The sequence below is a fragment of the Sceloporus undulatus genome, chromosome 6 (assembly GCF_019175285.1).
Source record: "Sceloporus undulatus isolate JIND9_A2432 ecotype Alabama chromosome 6, SceUnd_v1.1, whole genome shotgun sequence".
Lineage (NCBI taxonomy): Eukaryota > Metazoa > Chordata > Lepidosauria > Squamata > Phrynosomatidae > Sceloporus > Sceloporus undulatus.
Genome location: NC_056527.1, coordinates 82,526,802 through 82,538,924, shown reverse-complemented (window position 1 = coordinate 82,538,924; position 12,123 = coordinate 82,526,802). Strand labels below are relative to the sequence as shown.

At 41.8% G+C, this 12,123-nt stretch overlaps 1 protein-coding gene across 1 annotated transcript in view; it reads left to right on the top strand.

Annotated features, from left to right (window-relative positions):
* Window positions 1–11,883, top strand: part of PIP4K2B (phosphatidylinositol-5-phosphate 4-kinase type 2 beta) — a 32,906-nt gene extending 21,023 nt beyond the window's left edge. The window contains exons 4-10 of the mRNA XM_042472589.1: window positions 839–991; window positions 2,806–2,952; window positions 3,453–3,491; window positions 5,227–5,340; window positions 5,786–6,044; window positions 7,276–7,379; window positions 8,473–11,883. Of these exons, the coding sequence (XP_042328523.1) occupies window positions 839–991; window positions 2,806–2,952; window positions 3,453–3,491; window positions 5,227–5,340; window positions 5,786–6,044; window positions 7,276–7,379; window positions 8,473–8,553 (897 nt within the window). The 3' untranslated portion in view covers window positions 8,554–11,883. The remainder of the gene's footprint in view (window positions 1–838; window positions 992–2,805; window positions 2,953–3,452; window positions 3,492–5,226; window positions 5,341–5,785; window positions 6,045–7,275; window positions 7,380–8,472) is intronic.
* Window positions 11,884–12,123: the final 240 nt, after the last annotated feature.

Below are 12,123 nucleotides of genomic sequence, written 5' to 3'. Positions count from 1 at the left end.
ACTGCCCTTAATCATGTAGTGAATTCGTGATTCAGTGGAGTTTGAATTTAGGTCCTCCTCAGTCCTAATCTGATATTCTAACCAGTACATCTTGAGGATGCAAGAATGGTTGAGGGGTAGTCACTAGTGCTTGTGGTCCAGGTGAGAAGTGGAAGGTAATCAATTTGGCCTTGTGACAGAGAAAACAGGTAGATTGAGGTAGAAATTGTAGAGAGAGGTCCAAAAATGCAGTGAAGAAGAAGACAACTGGCTGGGGTGGAGGTGGGGATTTAGAAAGACATAGAAGGTAAATACAGCATAAACATGTGAGACCTGACTGTGTTCAGGATGGCTACATCTCCCAGGACTAGTCTAGAAATTAGTGTGTGCGTAGATAAGGATCTGTCTAGAAATAATCACAGATCAATCCTGGTAGACTGGCATATTCCTGATGTATTCTGCAAACAGTATGTGAACAATATATATTAAATGAGAACATTAGTCCTTTTAGCTGTTTCAAACAGTTTTGAATATTTGTTGAATACGGTACTTATAAAAGAGGAAGGTAGGTAGGTAGGTGTGTTTGTGTCACAGAGAGAGGGAGAGAGAAAGAGAAAGAGGGAGGCCAATACACATACACAAAAACAAGTGCTGGTAGTCACCAAGAAATACACAGAACCTGGTTAGCACATGAAGTTTTTTTGATGCAGCATTGAATATATTTCTTATTTTCTACTGACACAAAGGATTTTTGATGCAGCATTGAATATATTTCTTATTTTCTCATGAACTAAGATTGGCCCCTTTACGATGCTTGGTTGCTACATCTCCTTCTTGTTCTTCTTTTGCCTCTTTGTAGAATTCCGTGACACGGAGTGCCCCTGTCTACAGTGACAGCCATGGCCGGTGTGGGGTTCGTTTTCTTACCACCTACGACCGGCGATTTGTCATCAAGGCGGTGTCGAGTGAAGATGTTGCAGAGATGCACAACATCCTAAAGAAGTACCACCAAGTAGGGGTGGTAGAGAGGAAAAGGGGGGATATTAGAATACCTAGCATGCTGTAGAAAGACAGCCCTATTGTGTGGGTGCGGGGGGGGGGGCTTCTACAATTTCTACAGTGCTGCACTTCCAGTAGTGTGTAACTGGGAAGAGGCATTTCAGATTCAACTGCTTTAGCTTTAGACATCCAGCAGGTCTCCTTATCCACAAGGGGTTACAGTACTAGTGCAGTCTTACTGGCATTTTGGCCACTAAAATGAACTAGTTCGTACTTCTGATTTCCAGTATGAGGCCTTCACATAGAAATGCCAAGGATAGAATAATGCCACTCTTTGCCCATAAGGAATTGTGGCCAGTGACTGCCTTCAGTTCAAATTGTATATTGGATTGAGGTGGCTGGGTGAGAGAAATTGTGGCCCACCAGATGTTATTGAACTACATCTCCTGATGTTGTGCTTGCTATGGCTGCTGGGCATTTCAGTCTAGCATCATCTGGAGGGCATGACTCCCATGCCTGACCTAGGCGTTAATGTTTTTGTGAATCCCTGTGCCTAGCCACTTTCACTGCTCACTATCTCACATCTCTTCCAGCAGCTCTCAGAGTAATCCCTAGCCAAGCCATTGGATGATGTCACAGCCTGCAAGTTCTGTGGAGAGAAACTTTAGGCACTTCCATAGCATTCACAGGCTGGACTGAATCAATATTTCCTGTCCCTTTCCTAGGGGTGCTGAACTGGAAAGAGCGTAGACAGACTCTTTTGAAAGGTGGGATCTGCGCTTCTGCTCCTCCTTTGCTTTATCTCCCTCATTCAGTGGGATCAAACTAGACTCAATGCTAATATCCCACAATGGAGTTGGAGGACTCTCAGGATCACAGTTGGAGTGAATGGAAGGCAGTTTCATGTGTTGCACAGTCTAGCCTTTTCCTCCAGAAATACAAAGGCATAGACAGTGGTGGCAGTAGGAAAAAGGTTGTGGTTACTGCGGTCAGGAAGGGAGGAAGGGGACTTTTTCCCAAGGAGAGTCAGGCTGGCTCCATCCCTTTTGAGCTTCTGGCAGGCAACCAAGATTCCACTGTATTGTGTGACCTTTGGTTCCTCAAATCTGAATTAGTTTTTGGACTGTTTTCTGTGTGTGTGTGTGTGTGTTTAAATCTGGTTTTGAAATATTTTTTTACTTCTTCTTTTTCTTTTTTCTTTTTTCCCCTTGGTTTTACCTGGGGAGCCCTGGCAGGCTGAGAAGTGGTATTCAGGCAAACAAGGCATTGGAGAAATAAGTTGCTCAGAGACAGCTGAATATGTCTGCCTCCTCTCTTTCCCATTGCTCAATCCCTGATGAAGCAGAACACTAGTATAGTGTGCCTACAAGATTCCAACTTTAATGTCTACAGCTTGAGCTACAAGTACAGTTGGCCCTCTGTTTTCATGGGGGGGTCCGTTCCTGACACCCCCCTGCGAAAACTGACTAGTGCATATTCAAGCCCCATAGACTTGAATAGCAGAGGTTGCCCCCTGTGGATTTCCAAGATTGTGGATCATCTGCGAGTTAGGAGGGGCGACTGTATGACCTGCCTTGCAAAACATTACACATCATCCTTCAATTTAGGGAGTGATATGTCCTGTTACCTTCACTTACTAGAAATTATTTGGGGCTCCAGACTGTTTTTGTATTCTGACTTTTTTTTTTTTAGGTGTCTCAAATATATGTGTTGAATTTGTCATAGTCTCTGTAGCCACTTTTTCCACTTAAACTCTGCTGGTGAGTTTTAGCCTCATGCTAATTGACTTCCACCTTCTCTCCCTCTTTTCCTCTTACCCCCTTTCAGTTCATTGTGGAATGCCATGGGAACACACTTCTTCCTCAGTTCCTTGGCATGTACAGGCTTACTGTGGATGGTGTGGAAACCTACATGGTGGTCACCAGGAATGTCTTTAGTCACCAGTTGACAGTACATCGGAAATATGATCTAAAGGTAAGAGCCATTAATATGGAGCATCTCCACGGGATCACATCCTGTGCCACAGAAACCTTGCTCTTTTCTAGTGGGGGACATCATGATAACTGGGTTTTGTTCTCCTCAAGAGACATTAGGCAGGTACTGGAGTCTTGTGGTGCTGAGGGAAATGAAGGAAACATGAACACATTGTTCAGGTTTACTGTATGCAAGTGGATTCTTTGGGGGCATTTCTGCATGATCAGAACCAGGATGTCACAAGCAGCATTACAGCAGGAATGGCTAGCAAGCTGTCCACAGGCCTCATCCTCCTTCCATCTATTTTGTGGTTCCCTGGTGCACCTCCTGACCTTTCCAGGCACTAGTAGAGGTTTGTTTTAAAATAAAATAAAATAGATGGTATGTGTAGAAAGGCCCTTAATTAATCAAGGTCAATGTTGGGTTTTTATGTACTGAACTGCTTGGTTCTAAGTTAGATCTCTTTTCCCCCACTCCACCCCCTTTGCTTTCTCCTCCAGGGTTCAACAGTAGCAAGGGAAGCCAGTGACAAGGAAAAGGTAAGGGCAACCATTGGGAAGACCTTTTAAGAGAGGGAGAGAAAACACTTGCAATTTAAAGTAAAGTTTAGAAAGAAGTGGCTTTACCGCTAGTAGAGTTATAAAAAAAGATGGAGTCCTGATTAGCATATATGGGAACTGTGTGTCCTTCCAAATATTGGTGGTCTGAAACATCTGAAATCAGCCTAGTTAACCTAGCCCACAGGGAGGGTTTATGAGATTTGCACTCTAGCACTATTTGGAGCCCACATGTTCTTCATCCCTGCCATGTAGTTTTTGAAATGGTTTGGAGGAGCAGAATAGCTATTTCTAACTAATGCTGGCTGAAGGATTCTGGGAGTTTTAGTCCAAAGGAGTAAATTTTCCATGCTCTGCAGTGGACGAGCTGAAAGTATCAAATGGCCAGATACAGTTGCCAACCTCTCTCCTGTTTAGGCCTTTCAAACTCTGCGTCTCATTCAGGATTATTCATCATTGCAATCATAAACAAATACAATTCCCAGCCTTCCCCTTCCACTCTCAAACTGTGCTCATAAAATATGAAAAGAGGGAGAGATACTGGTGTTTTCCTTTAGTGAGGATGGGTGATTCTTAAATTGCTTGAATTTCATTTGTTTTCTTCATTTTTTTAAAAAGTGTTCCTCCCATTTGGTTGTTTGAGAATGTGTTTTAATTTTCCATGCCCCACACAGTGACCTTTTTTTTAAATTCTAATCCGGAAAAGCCAGATGGTGTTCTTCTATTTTAAGGACTGCCGGTTGATTAGATATTCAGATTAATGATTTTTAAAACCTTGTTAGAACTATAAACCATCCAAACTGTACACCAGATCCCTTGATATCAGTGCCCTCATGGCCTTGAGGAAAACATTGACTTCTAGTGTAGATTCCCCTGCATCTAAGGAACACCTAGATAGATCATTTGTTTTTATGGGACTTGATGTTCATTTTCAAAAAGCACAATTCTGTGGTAACCAGTAGAAATTTCCACTATATGAGCCAGGTAATGAGTAAGTCAAATAGCAGTAATAACAGTGGGGAAAGAGAATTGTTTTTTGCTGTAGTGTATAAGGTTGTTGTATAACAAAGAACGTGGAAGGGGTCCAACTTGGCTACAGTTGTAATCTGTTTGATGACTTATGCAAAGCTAGAATATGATTTTGCACTGATCTAGGACGCTTCCAGGAATGTCGTTCAGTTTGGAAACAAGATGCACACTTCCTGTGCATCTTGCTTTAAAGAGAATTTGCAAAAGTGTGAAAACAAGTACATGCTCCATCTGCATCTTGTTTTCATGGGAATTACAACAACACCGTTGAAACTTTGCCAGCTTGTTTGCAGAAACAGGGTAGGGGGTGGAAGAAGCTGCAAACAGAAGCAGAAGGATTGCATGAAGCCTGTAGGCCATAGGTTGCCCACCCCAACCCAACCCAGTTAGATCACCACAAAGGTCAGAAGAGGATAGACCTAGATGTTTGAGCTATAGCCTCAGCAGTTGTAGCTAGATCATTCCAGTTTAATTCCCTTCTTTTTTTTTAAAAAAAAAGCATAACATTATGTTGGCCTTTCCTGCAACCTCAACAAACAACATATTGAGCCAGTGTTCTCTGTGAACCTCCTCTTATGACCAAGAGCTAATTCGTGGACAAGTTTCACCACTTTGCATTCTATCAGCATGCCTGTGAAATTAAGATACTTTCTGGTTCTTACTTCAATTCATTCCTTCTTCTCTCTAGGCAAAGGATCTTCCAACATTTAAAGACAATGACTTTCTGAATGAAGGCCAAAAGCTCCATGTTGGAGAGGAATCCAAAAAGAACTTTCTGGAAAAGTTGAAACGTGACGTTGAGGTAGAGTTGTGCTTAGCTGGTGGTGGGAATGTGGGTAAGTTGAGAAAGGTTGTGATGTTAGAACCACATATCTAGAAAAAAAACTGCAAAGGTTTTTTTTCCTTCCCCAAAAGGCACTTTGGATAATTTATTCAGCCTCCAAGGCTCCCTGGTCCACCATCTCCTAAACATCAAAGCTCTCCAGTTTGTAGAATCTCTCTCTGCAACAGTACCTATCCCCTCCTCAGCTCAGTATCAGTTGTCTCTATGCCCATCCAGTACCTTCTTTGCTCTGTGACCTTTGCGTAAATAAGGTTATGGTAGCCTGAATGAAAGGCAAATAAAATCTTGAAGCAGATGCATCAAGTTTGAGGGATCCAATTGTGTTCCAATGGGAATGCGAGTTGTGAGGTCATAACAAGAAGAGAAAGAGAAAGAAAGAAAATGTCTTTTTATTGGCTTCCAGTTTCTCGCCCAGTTGAAGATCATGGATTACAGTTTACTGGTAGGGATCCATGACGTGGACCGTGCAGAGCAGGAAGAAACAGAAATTGAGGACCGGGCAGAAGATGAAGAGTGTGAAAATGATGGCATTGGTGGGAACCCTGTCGGTTCCTATGGAACCCCACCTGACAGCCCTGGCAACCTTCTCAATTTCCCTCGATTTTTTGGGCCTGGAGAGTTTGATCCGTCTGTGGATGTCTACGCTATGAAAAGCCATGAAAGTGAGTGTGGAAGGAGGGAAGGGGAAGGAGGAGGAAGTGGGACAGAAAGGGTAAAAACACGTAAATAAAAGCCCAGAGGCTTGTGTTGAAAAAAAAATCCTCTGACTGCAGGTGTTTAGTAGCATAAAAACATAGCTGTTGGGACTGATATCAATATATGGCATTTAGCGCATTCCAACACTTCCTGTTTCTTGGGTATCACAGGTTCCTTGGCTCCCTAACCAACAATCACTTGGCAGCAAAAGATCCTTGGCCAGTCTTTCAACAGCTAAAAGCCTGTCCACTGTTCCTGAGTTTCCCCTATTGTGTGTAGCTGTAGGAGAAGTTTGGATTTGTTTTTGGCCACACACACAAGTCACATGGCTTGTCAGCTAGGAACACACTTGGGACTCAAACCAAGAGTGTGACTTAAAGCACTTCTACTCAGAGTAGTAATCTGTAAACTGGTGCCAGTTCATGAGTCATTGGCTGCTGGTCCATGGCAGGTTTCCAGTTGTAGCCAAGGACACAAATGTGGTGCCAGTCCCTGACACATTGGTGGGGAAAATTTGCCACATCAGATAGCTTAAAAAGTAGTGCCCTAGAGAATATGTCACAGTCTTTTGCAATGCAAAGGGTTTCCTTCATATACAAAGCAATCTTGTAAGAGGTCCCTGCAGACATTGTGCTAATGCACAAGCAATCTAGCAGTCCTCCCTCCACCCTCCTGGTGCCCTCCAGTTGTTGGACTAAAAATCCAGTCATACCCAGTACAGCTGGCAGGCACTTGGTGTGAGAACAGCTCCCCTTCAACAACATTGCTTAGTCCCTAATTCTTCTGTTTTTGAATATACAAACAGCAGTTCCTGTTTAATTAATGTATTTAACCTTTTCCTTCTATACATACCTAGTCAAAGGGTAAAGGTGCATTATGGATGTGGAAGTTATGTTACAAAATAACATCAAAAGGAATGAATTAGTCATGCATAACCTAACTGATGAGAGCAATGTTCTGCATATGCTCAGGGCAGCTGCTTATTTCTTGACATGCTCCACCAAATTCATAACATTCACTGGGATATTTTGGGTGCTGCTTTGAGGCCTCTGCTCTATTTGAAACGTGATCCTCGGGCCACTTATCTAGCCTTGTAATTGCAGCACTCTGACTGTATCGGCTATTCAAGGAGAACAGTAGCTCCAAAAGATGATACTGTGTCTGTGTCAACATCTCTCTCTCTCTCTCTCATATTAGGTGCTCCCAAGAAGGAAGTGTATTTCATGGCCATTATAGATATCCTCACACCATATGACACAAAGAAGAAAGCAGCACATGCTGCCAAAACTGTGAAACATGGGGTAAGAAGGAACCATTTCATTTTTTTAATCCTGTGATTATTGCCACAGAGTTTCACTGGATGTCATAAAGGTCTCCTATTAGAAAGGGAGAAGAATTTTTCTCATTGTTATTCTGTTTAACCTTCTCAGAAAGCTCTGCTGTGATCTTTATCCCTCTGACCTGTTTAATTCACATTTTGAAAAAGTTACTATTAAAAAGTAGTTCTTTTTGTAAAGTGTTACAAAGACCCACAACACCCACTAGTCACTGTTCTAAAAAACCAGTAGCTCTTTCTGTTGGTAATTACTTTTTAGTTTCTTTCAAAGGGCAGAAATCCATCTTCATAGATAAGAAAATGGTCTACAACAATCTGAGTGAAAAAGCAGTGGGTCAGTCTCTGTTGGCACACTAAACTTTGAGATGTACTCTACCACCATCAAAGTCAAGGCTCTGTCTGTAAAAATTATATGGTTTGACCCAACTTTTCACATATATATGGCTGTAGTAATGGCAATAATAAACACATTTGCTACGTGTCAGCATGCATGCGTGTGTTTGAGATGGTGCTAAGATTGGCTGGCAGTTTGTAGTCTACTAGTTCTTGTCGAAACCAGCATGGCATAGTGGTTTGAGTGTTGGACTATGAGCAGGGTTTAATTACCAGCTGGGCCATGAAACCTACTGGGTGACCTTGGGCAAGTCACACACTCTCAGCCTCAGGGGAAGGCATTGACATACCTCTGAACACATCTTGCCAAGAAAACCTGGTGATAGGTTTGTCTTAGGGTCATCATAAGTCAGAAATGACTTGAAGGCACACAACAACAGATTCATGTTGGACTGAAGTTACTATCAGCCCTGACCTGCATATTCCATGGTGAGGGAAGATGGGAGTTGTAGTTCAGCCTCTGGAGGGTGACAGGTTGCCCACCACTGGGCTTTGGAAGCTTGTTAAGAGGGATCTTTTTATATTACAGAAAGTGTCATGAGATTGATGTGAGAGGGGCAGAACTAAAAGTTTTAGAAACAGTGTTGGGACATCCTAAATGTGAAATTTTATTGATGCTGATTTTATTGATGCTGAATGGAATCACGCTGCTTTTTATCTTCCAGGCTGGAGCAGAGATTTCCACTGTCAATCCAGAACAGTATTCGAAACGCTTCAATGAATTTATGTCCAATATCCTGACATAGTTGTCTTCCCACTGTTGGCAAAAAAGAAAGTGGAGAGAGAAAGAAGTGGAACAGGGGGACTGTATCCAAAGCAACAAGAACGTAGCCCACTCTGCCTGGGTGTAATGTTCTGTACGTTTGTGGCAACAGCGTGACCTAGCTGAAAACTAACTTCTAGCTGTAGGCCTCTGAATCTTCTGCTTGACCTGGTGAAAAAAGTGGGATTTTTAAAAATCTCCTCCTCTCCTATTTTGATTGCTAAAATACACAGATCTGATGAAATATACTACCTTATATTTGAAGAGTATCCCAGTCTTCAGATGGTCAGATGCTAATGTGAATAAATAACAGAAGTTAACGCTACCTGCGGTTGTACCTTCAACTTGACTGTGTTTCTTCATTCAGAGCAAAACCCCTTGTTGCTTCTTTCTCTAAGAACTGGACAGAAAACTGTGTGCCATTTGGAGGACGAAAACTGTTACAGTGATGTGGAGAAGCCATTTAAAGCAAATTGGAAGCAAGGACTTTTTCCTTACCTTATTTTGGTATTGCATTTTCCCCCTGCCCCAATGTCATTTTCAAAGATATGGGGAGAAGGACATGATAACAATTTGCCTGCTTAAAATTTCATGCAAATCAAGGAAGAAAAAGCAGCTATACAAGAATCATACAGCTGTCAAGACACACCATAGATCTTCAGTGGAGATAATGACTAGAAGAAGATATAGCAGCATTAAATCAATCTTTCGATGAGTTGCAAATACATTTGTCTTGAAATAGTTGGACTAAATTGCCTTTGTAGCATAACTGATGTTCTACTAGTGTTACTTTAATCACGGTTCAGTCAGCTTTTTTTAACCTTGATCCGGTTGCATACCCCTTAAGATGATGCTTGCCATAATAAGGCCACAACTTTTTTAAACAACATTTTGTGTTGTGAATCAGTGTGTTTAGAAATCTGTCTCCCTGGAGGGTTTTTTTTGTGAATCTACATTGGGAGAATTCTAGTCCCAGAACCTTGGAAATACAGTATGTAATAAATTGATGCAAGTGACTGCTGTGTAACCACTAGGACAGACTGTGGGAATAACTTGTGCTAGATCAGTTTTCTGGAAGAATGCAAACTCTTCTTGCCCCTATTTGAATTACAGCCTTTTCTCCCTACGTCTGCAGACTGTAACTCTGGATTTCACAGCCATGTGTGTTGAAACTGCTGAAGATTTTGAATGCTACACGTTGATTCTATGTTTTAAATATAACCAGGGGAGGGAGAGGGTGTTTGTGGGATTCTTTTTTTTTTTTTAAAGAGATGGATTTCACTATTTTGAACCATCACCTTGCAATCAAGACACTCTGCTTACTCTGCCTTGAAACGGTTTCTCACACATGCCTTTCTTCTCCTGAATGTGGCTGTTGAGATGTGTGCGTTCTGTGGCGTAGTACACTTTTTTGCTTTGTGGAGTCCACCTTGTTGAGAGTCTGGTGAATGTGGGTTCTTTTCCTTCCTCCTGTAGTATATGCCCCCTTTCAGGTGGGATTCGCACCACCCATTTACAAAAATGGTATTCCACAATTTCAGACACTAGGAACACACTTGAAACATCATGGAGTATGTTGTAGATGATGTAAGTTTTATTTTTAAAGAAACCCTGAACGAAACCATTAATTAGGAATGGGATATGGACGTCCCTTTTCTGTTCACTTGTGATTTCAAAGCAGGATTGTTTTTAAACTGGCAGAAGCCACTGTCTGCGGTGTTTAGATGTCCACTGACTATACCATAAACTAAATGTGAATATGTGAACATATTTAAAAAGTAAGAATGAGTATGTTTGACAGGCTGTAAATGTTTTAATAGCCAAAGGGCTACCTTTTTTCTCAAAGAGCGTGCACTTGAAAGTCTGTTGTGAAATAGAAGATATAACCTGTCTTTGGCTTGGTAAGGTTCTCCATTCTTGGCTCTGTGTGTTTTGTTTTTTAAAATAATAATAATAATAATAATAATAATAATAATAATAAAATTCTGAGATTTTACATGGGGAGAGAGTTTAAAGTTTCGCCCGAGTGGAACTCTGCTCCATCTTTCCCCTCTCTTCCCACAGAACACACATTCCTGCTGCTAGTGCCTGTCCCCCAACAATATTGCCATGTTGTAGCTGGGGAAGGCCAAGATTTGTCCAGCTGTGTCCCTGCAGCTGGATATGCTTCTGGTCCCTCTACAGGTGGAGGAGGACGATGCTGTCATTGTCTACCTGACTGTGAGGACATAACCAGATGCTTCTCAGCTATCCCAACTTCCCCAAGGCATTATGTAACGATATTGGGATGGTACAGGAGAAAATTGAGTCTCAAAGGATGGGGGTAATTATGCAAAGAGAGGTAGTGAATTCCTCTTTCTGCAACAACCATAAAAAGACATATGCCAAAATTAAGTCAGTGTATGCCACTAACAGGGCCCAGCCCTCTTAAGATGAGGTTTGCCTTTTATCTGTCACACTCTTTTGGTACATTTTAACTCTAAATAGCCAAGCATTCATTTCATATATTTCCTTTTCAAAACAAAACACCCGTGACAAAATATCTACTGTTTGGATGTTTGGTACTTCACAATTAGAAGGACCATAGAAAAATGAACTTCCACATTAAGAAATGCATTAGTGGAGATTGTTGCACCCAGAACTCAAATACCAAAATCAAACTTAATTTTTATAGTTTTGAGGCTTACATTAATTGGTCTTTCCACTCAACCCATGGCTTTCAATATTATAACTATCCTGTTCTCACCCACCTGAAGGCGTCTTCTTCTTAATTCAGTGCTAGATTTATACTTACTCTAACCTGGTCTTGCTTGATACTCCCATTTATTCCTCCCCCCTTTATGGAGCTCTGCTCCAAAAGACAGATCCTAGCTCACAGTCTGCTCCTTTTGATGAAGCACCGGGTTGGGTTGCGGCAGAGCCTTTCTCCTTGGGCTCAACAGAGGCTGCTCTTTCCCCTCTTCATCTCAACCCATCCCGTGTTGATTTTAATGGCAAATAAGTGGTGCTCAGTCCCAGCAGCAGCAGCAAGGCCTCTACAGAAGCATGCAGAAGAGTCCACTGAGACTTCTTTCCTTCTTTTTTGGACCTGCCTCCTCCCATGCTTGCATTGTTTTGGGTGCTCTACCACCACTTATGAGAAAACACTGTGACTGTTTAAAGTCTAAAATGTGTGAAGCAACAGCAGGGAATTTGAGAAAGACTTTAGTGCCCTGAACTGTTTATCCTCCATTTGCCTTCTCCCAGGCTCCCATTGGTTTCTCGTCTCATTATTACTGATTTCTAGATTCTCTAAGCCAAATCTTAAATGTAATAATCAAGATATTTCCTCTTGCTTGTAGTGCTGGGATATTTCTGTGTGTGGAAGAAGGCAATTGCCATCAGAGCAGAGCTCAGAAAAATTACTATTTTGGACCACAACTTTCACAATTATCCATTTGCCATGGCTAGTGGCTATCTGGGATGGGAGATTCTGGGAGATATAGTACTTTTCCCTTCCTAAATTCAGGTGCTAGCAGATTACTATACTGTACTTGGATTTGCTTGCCCAAAA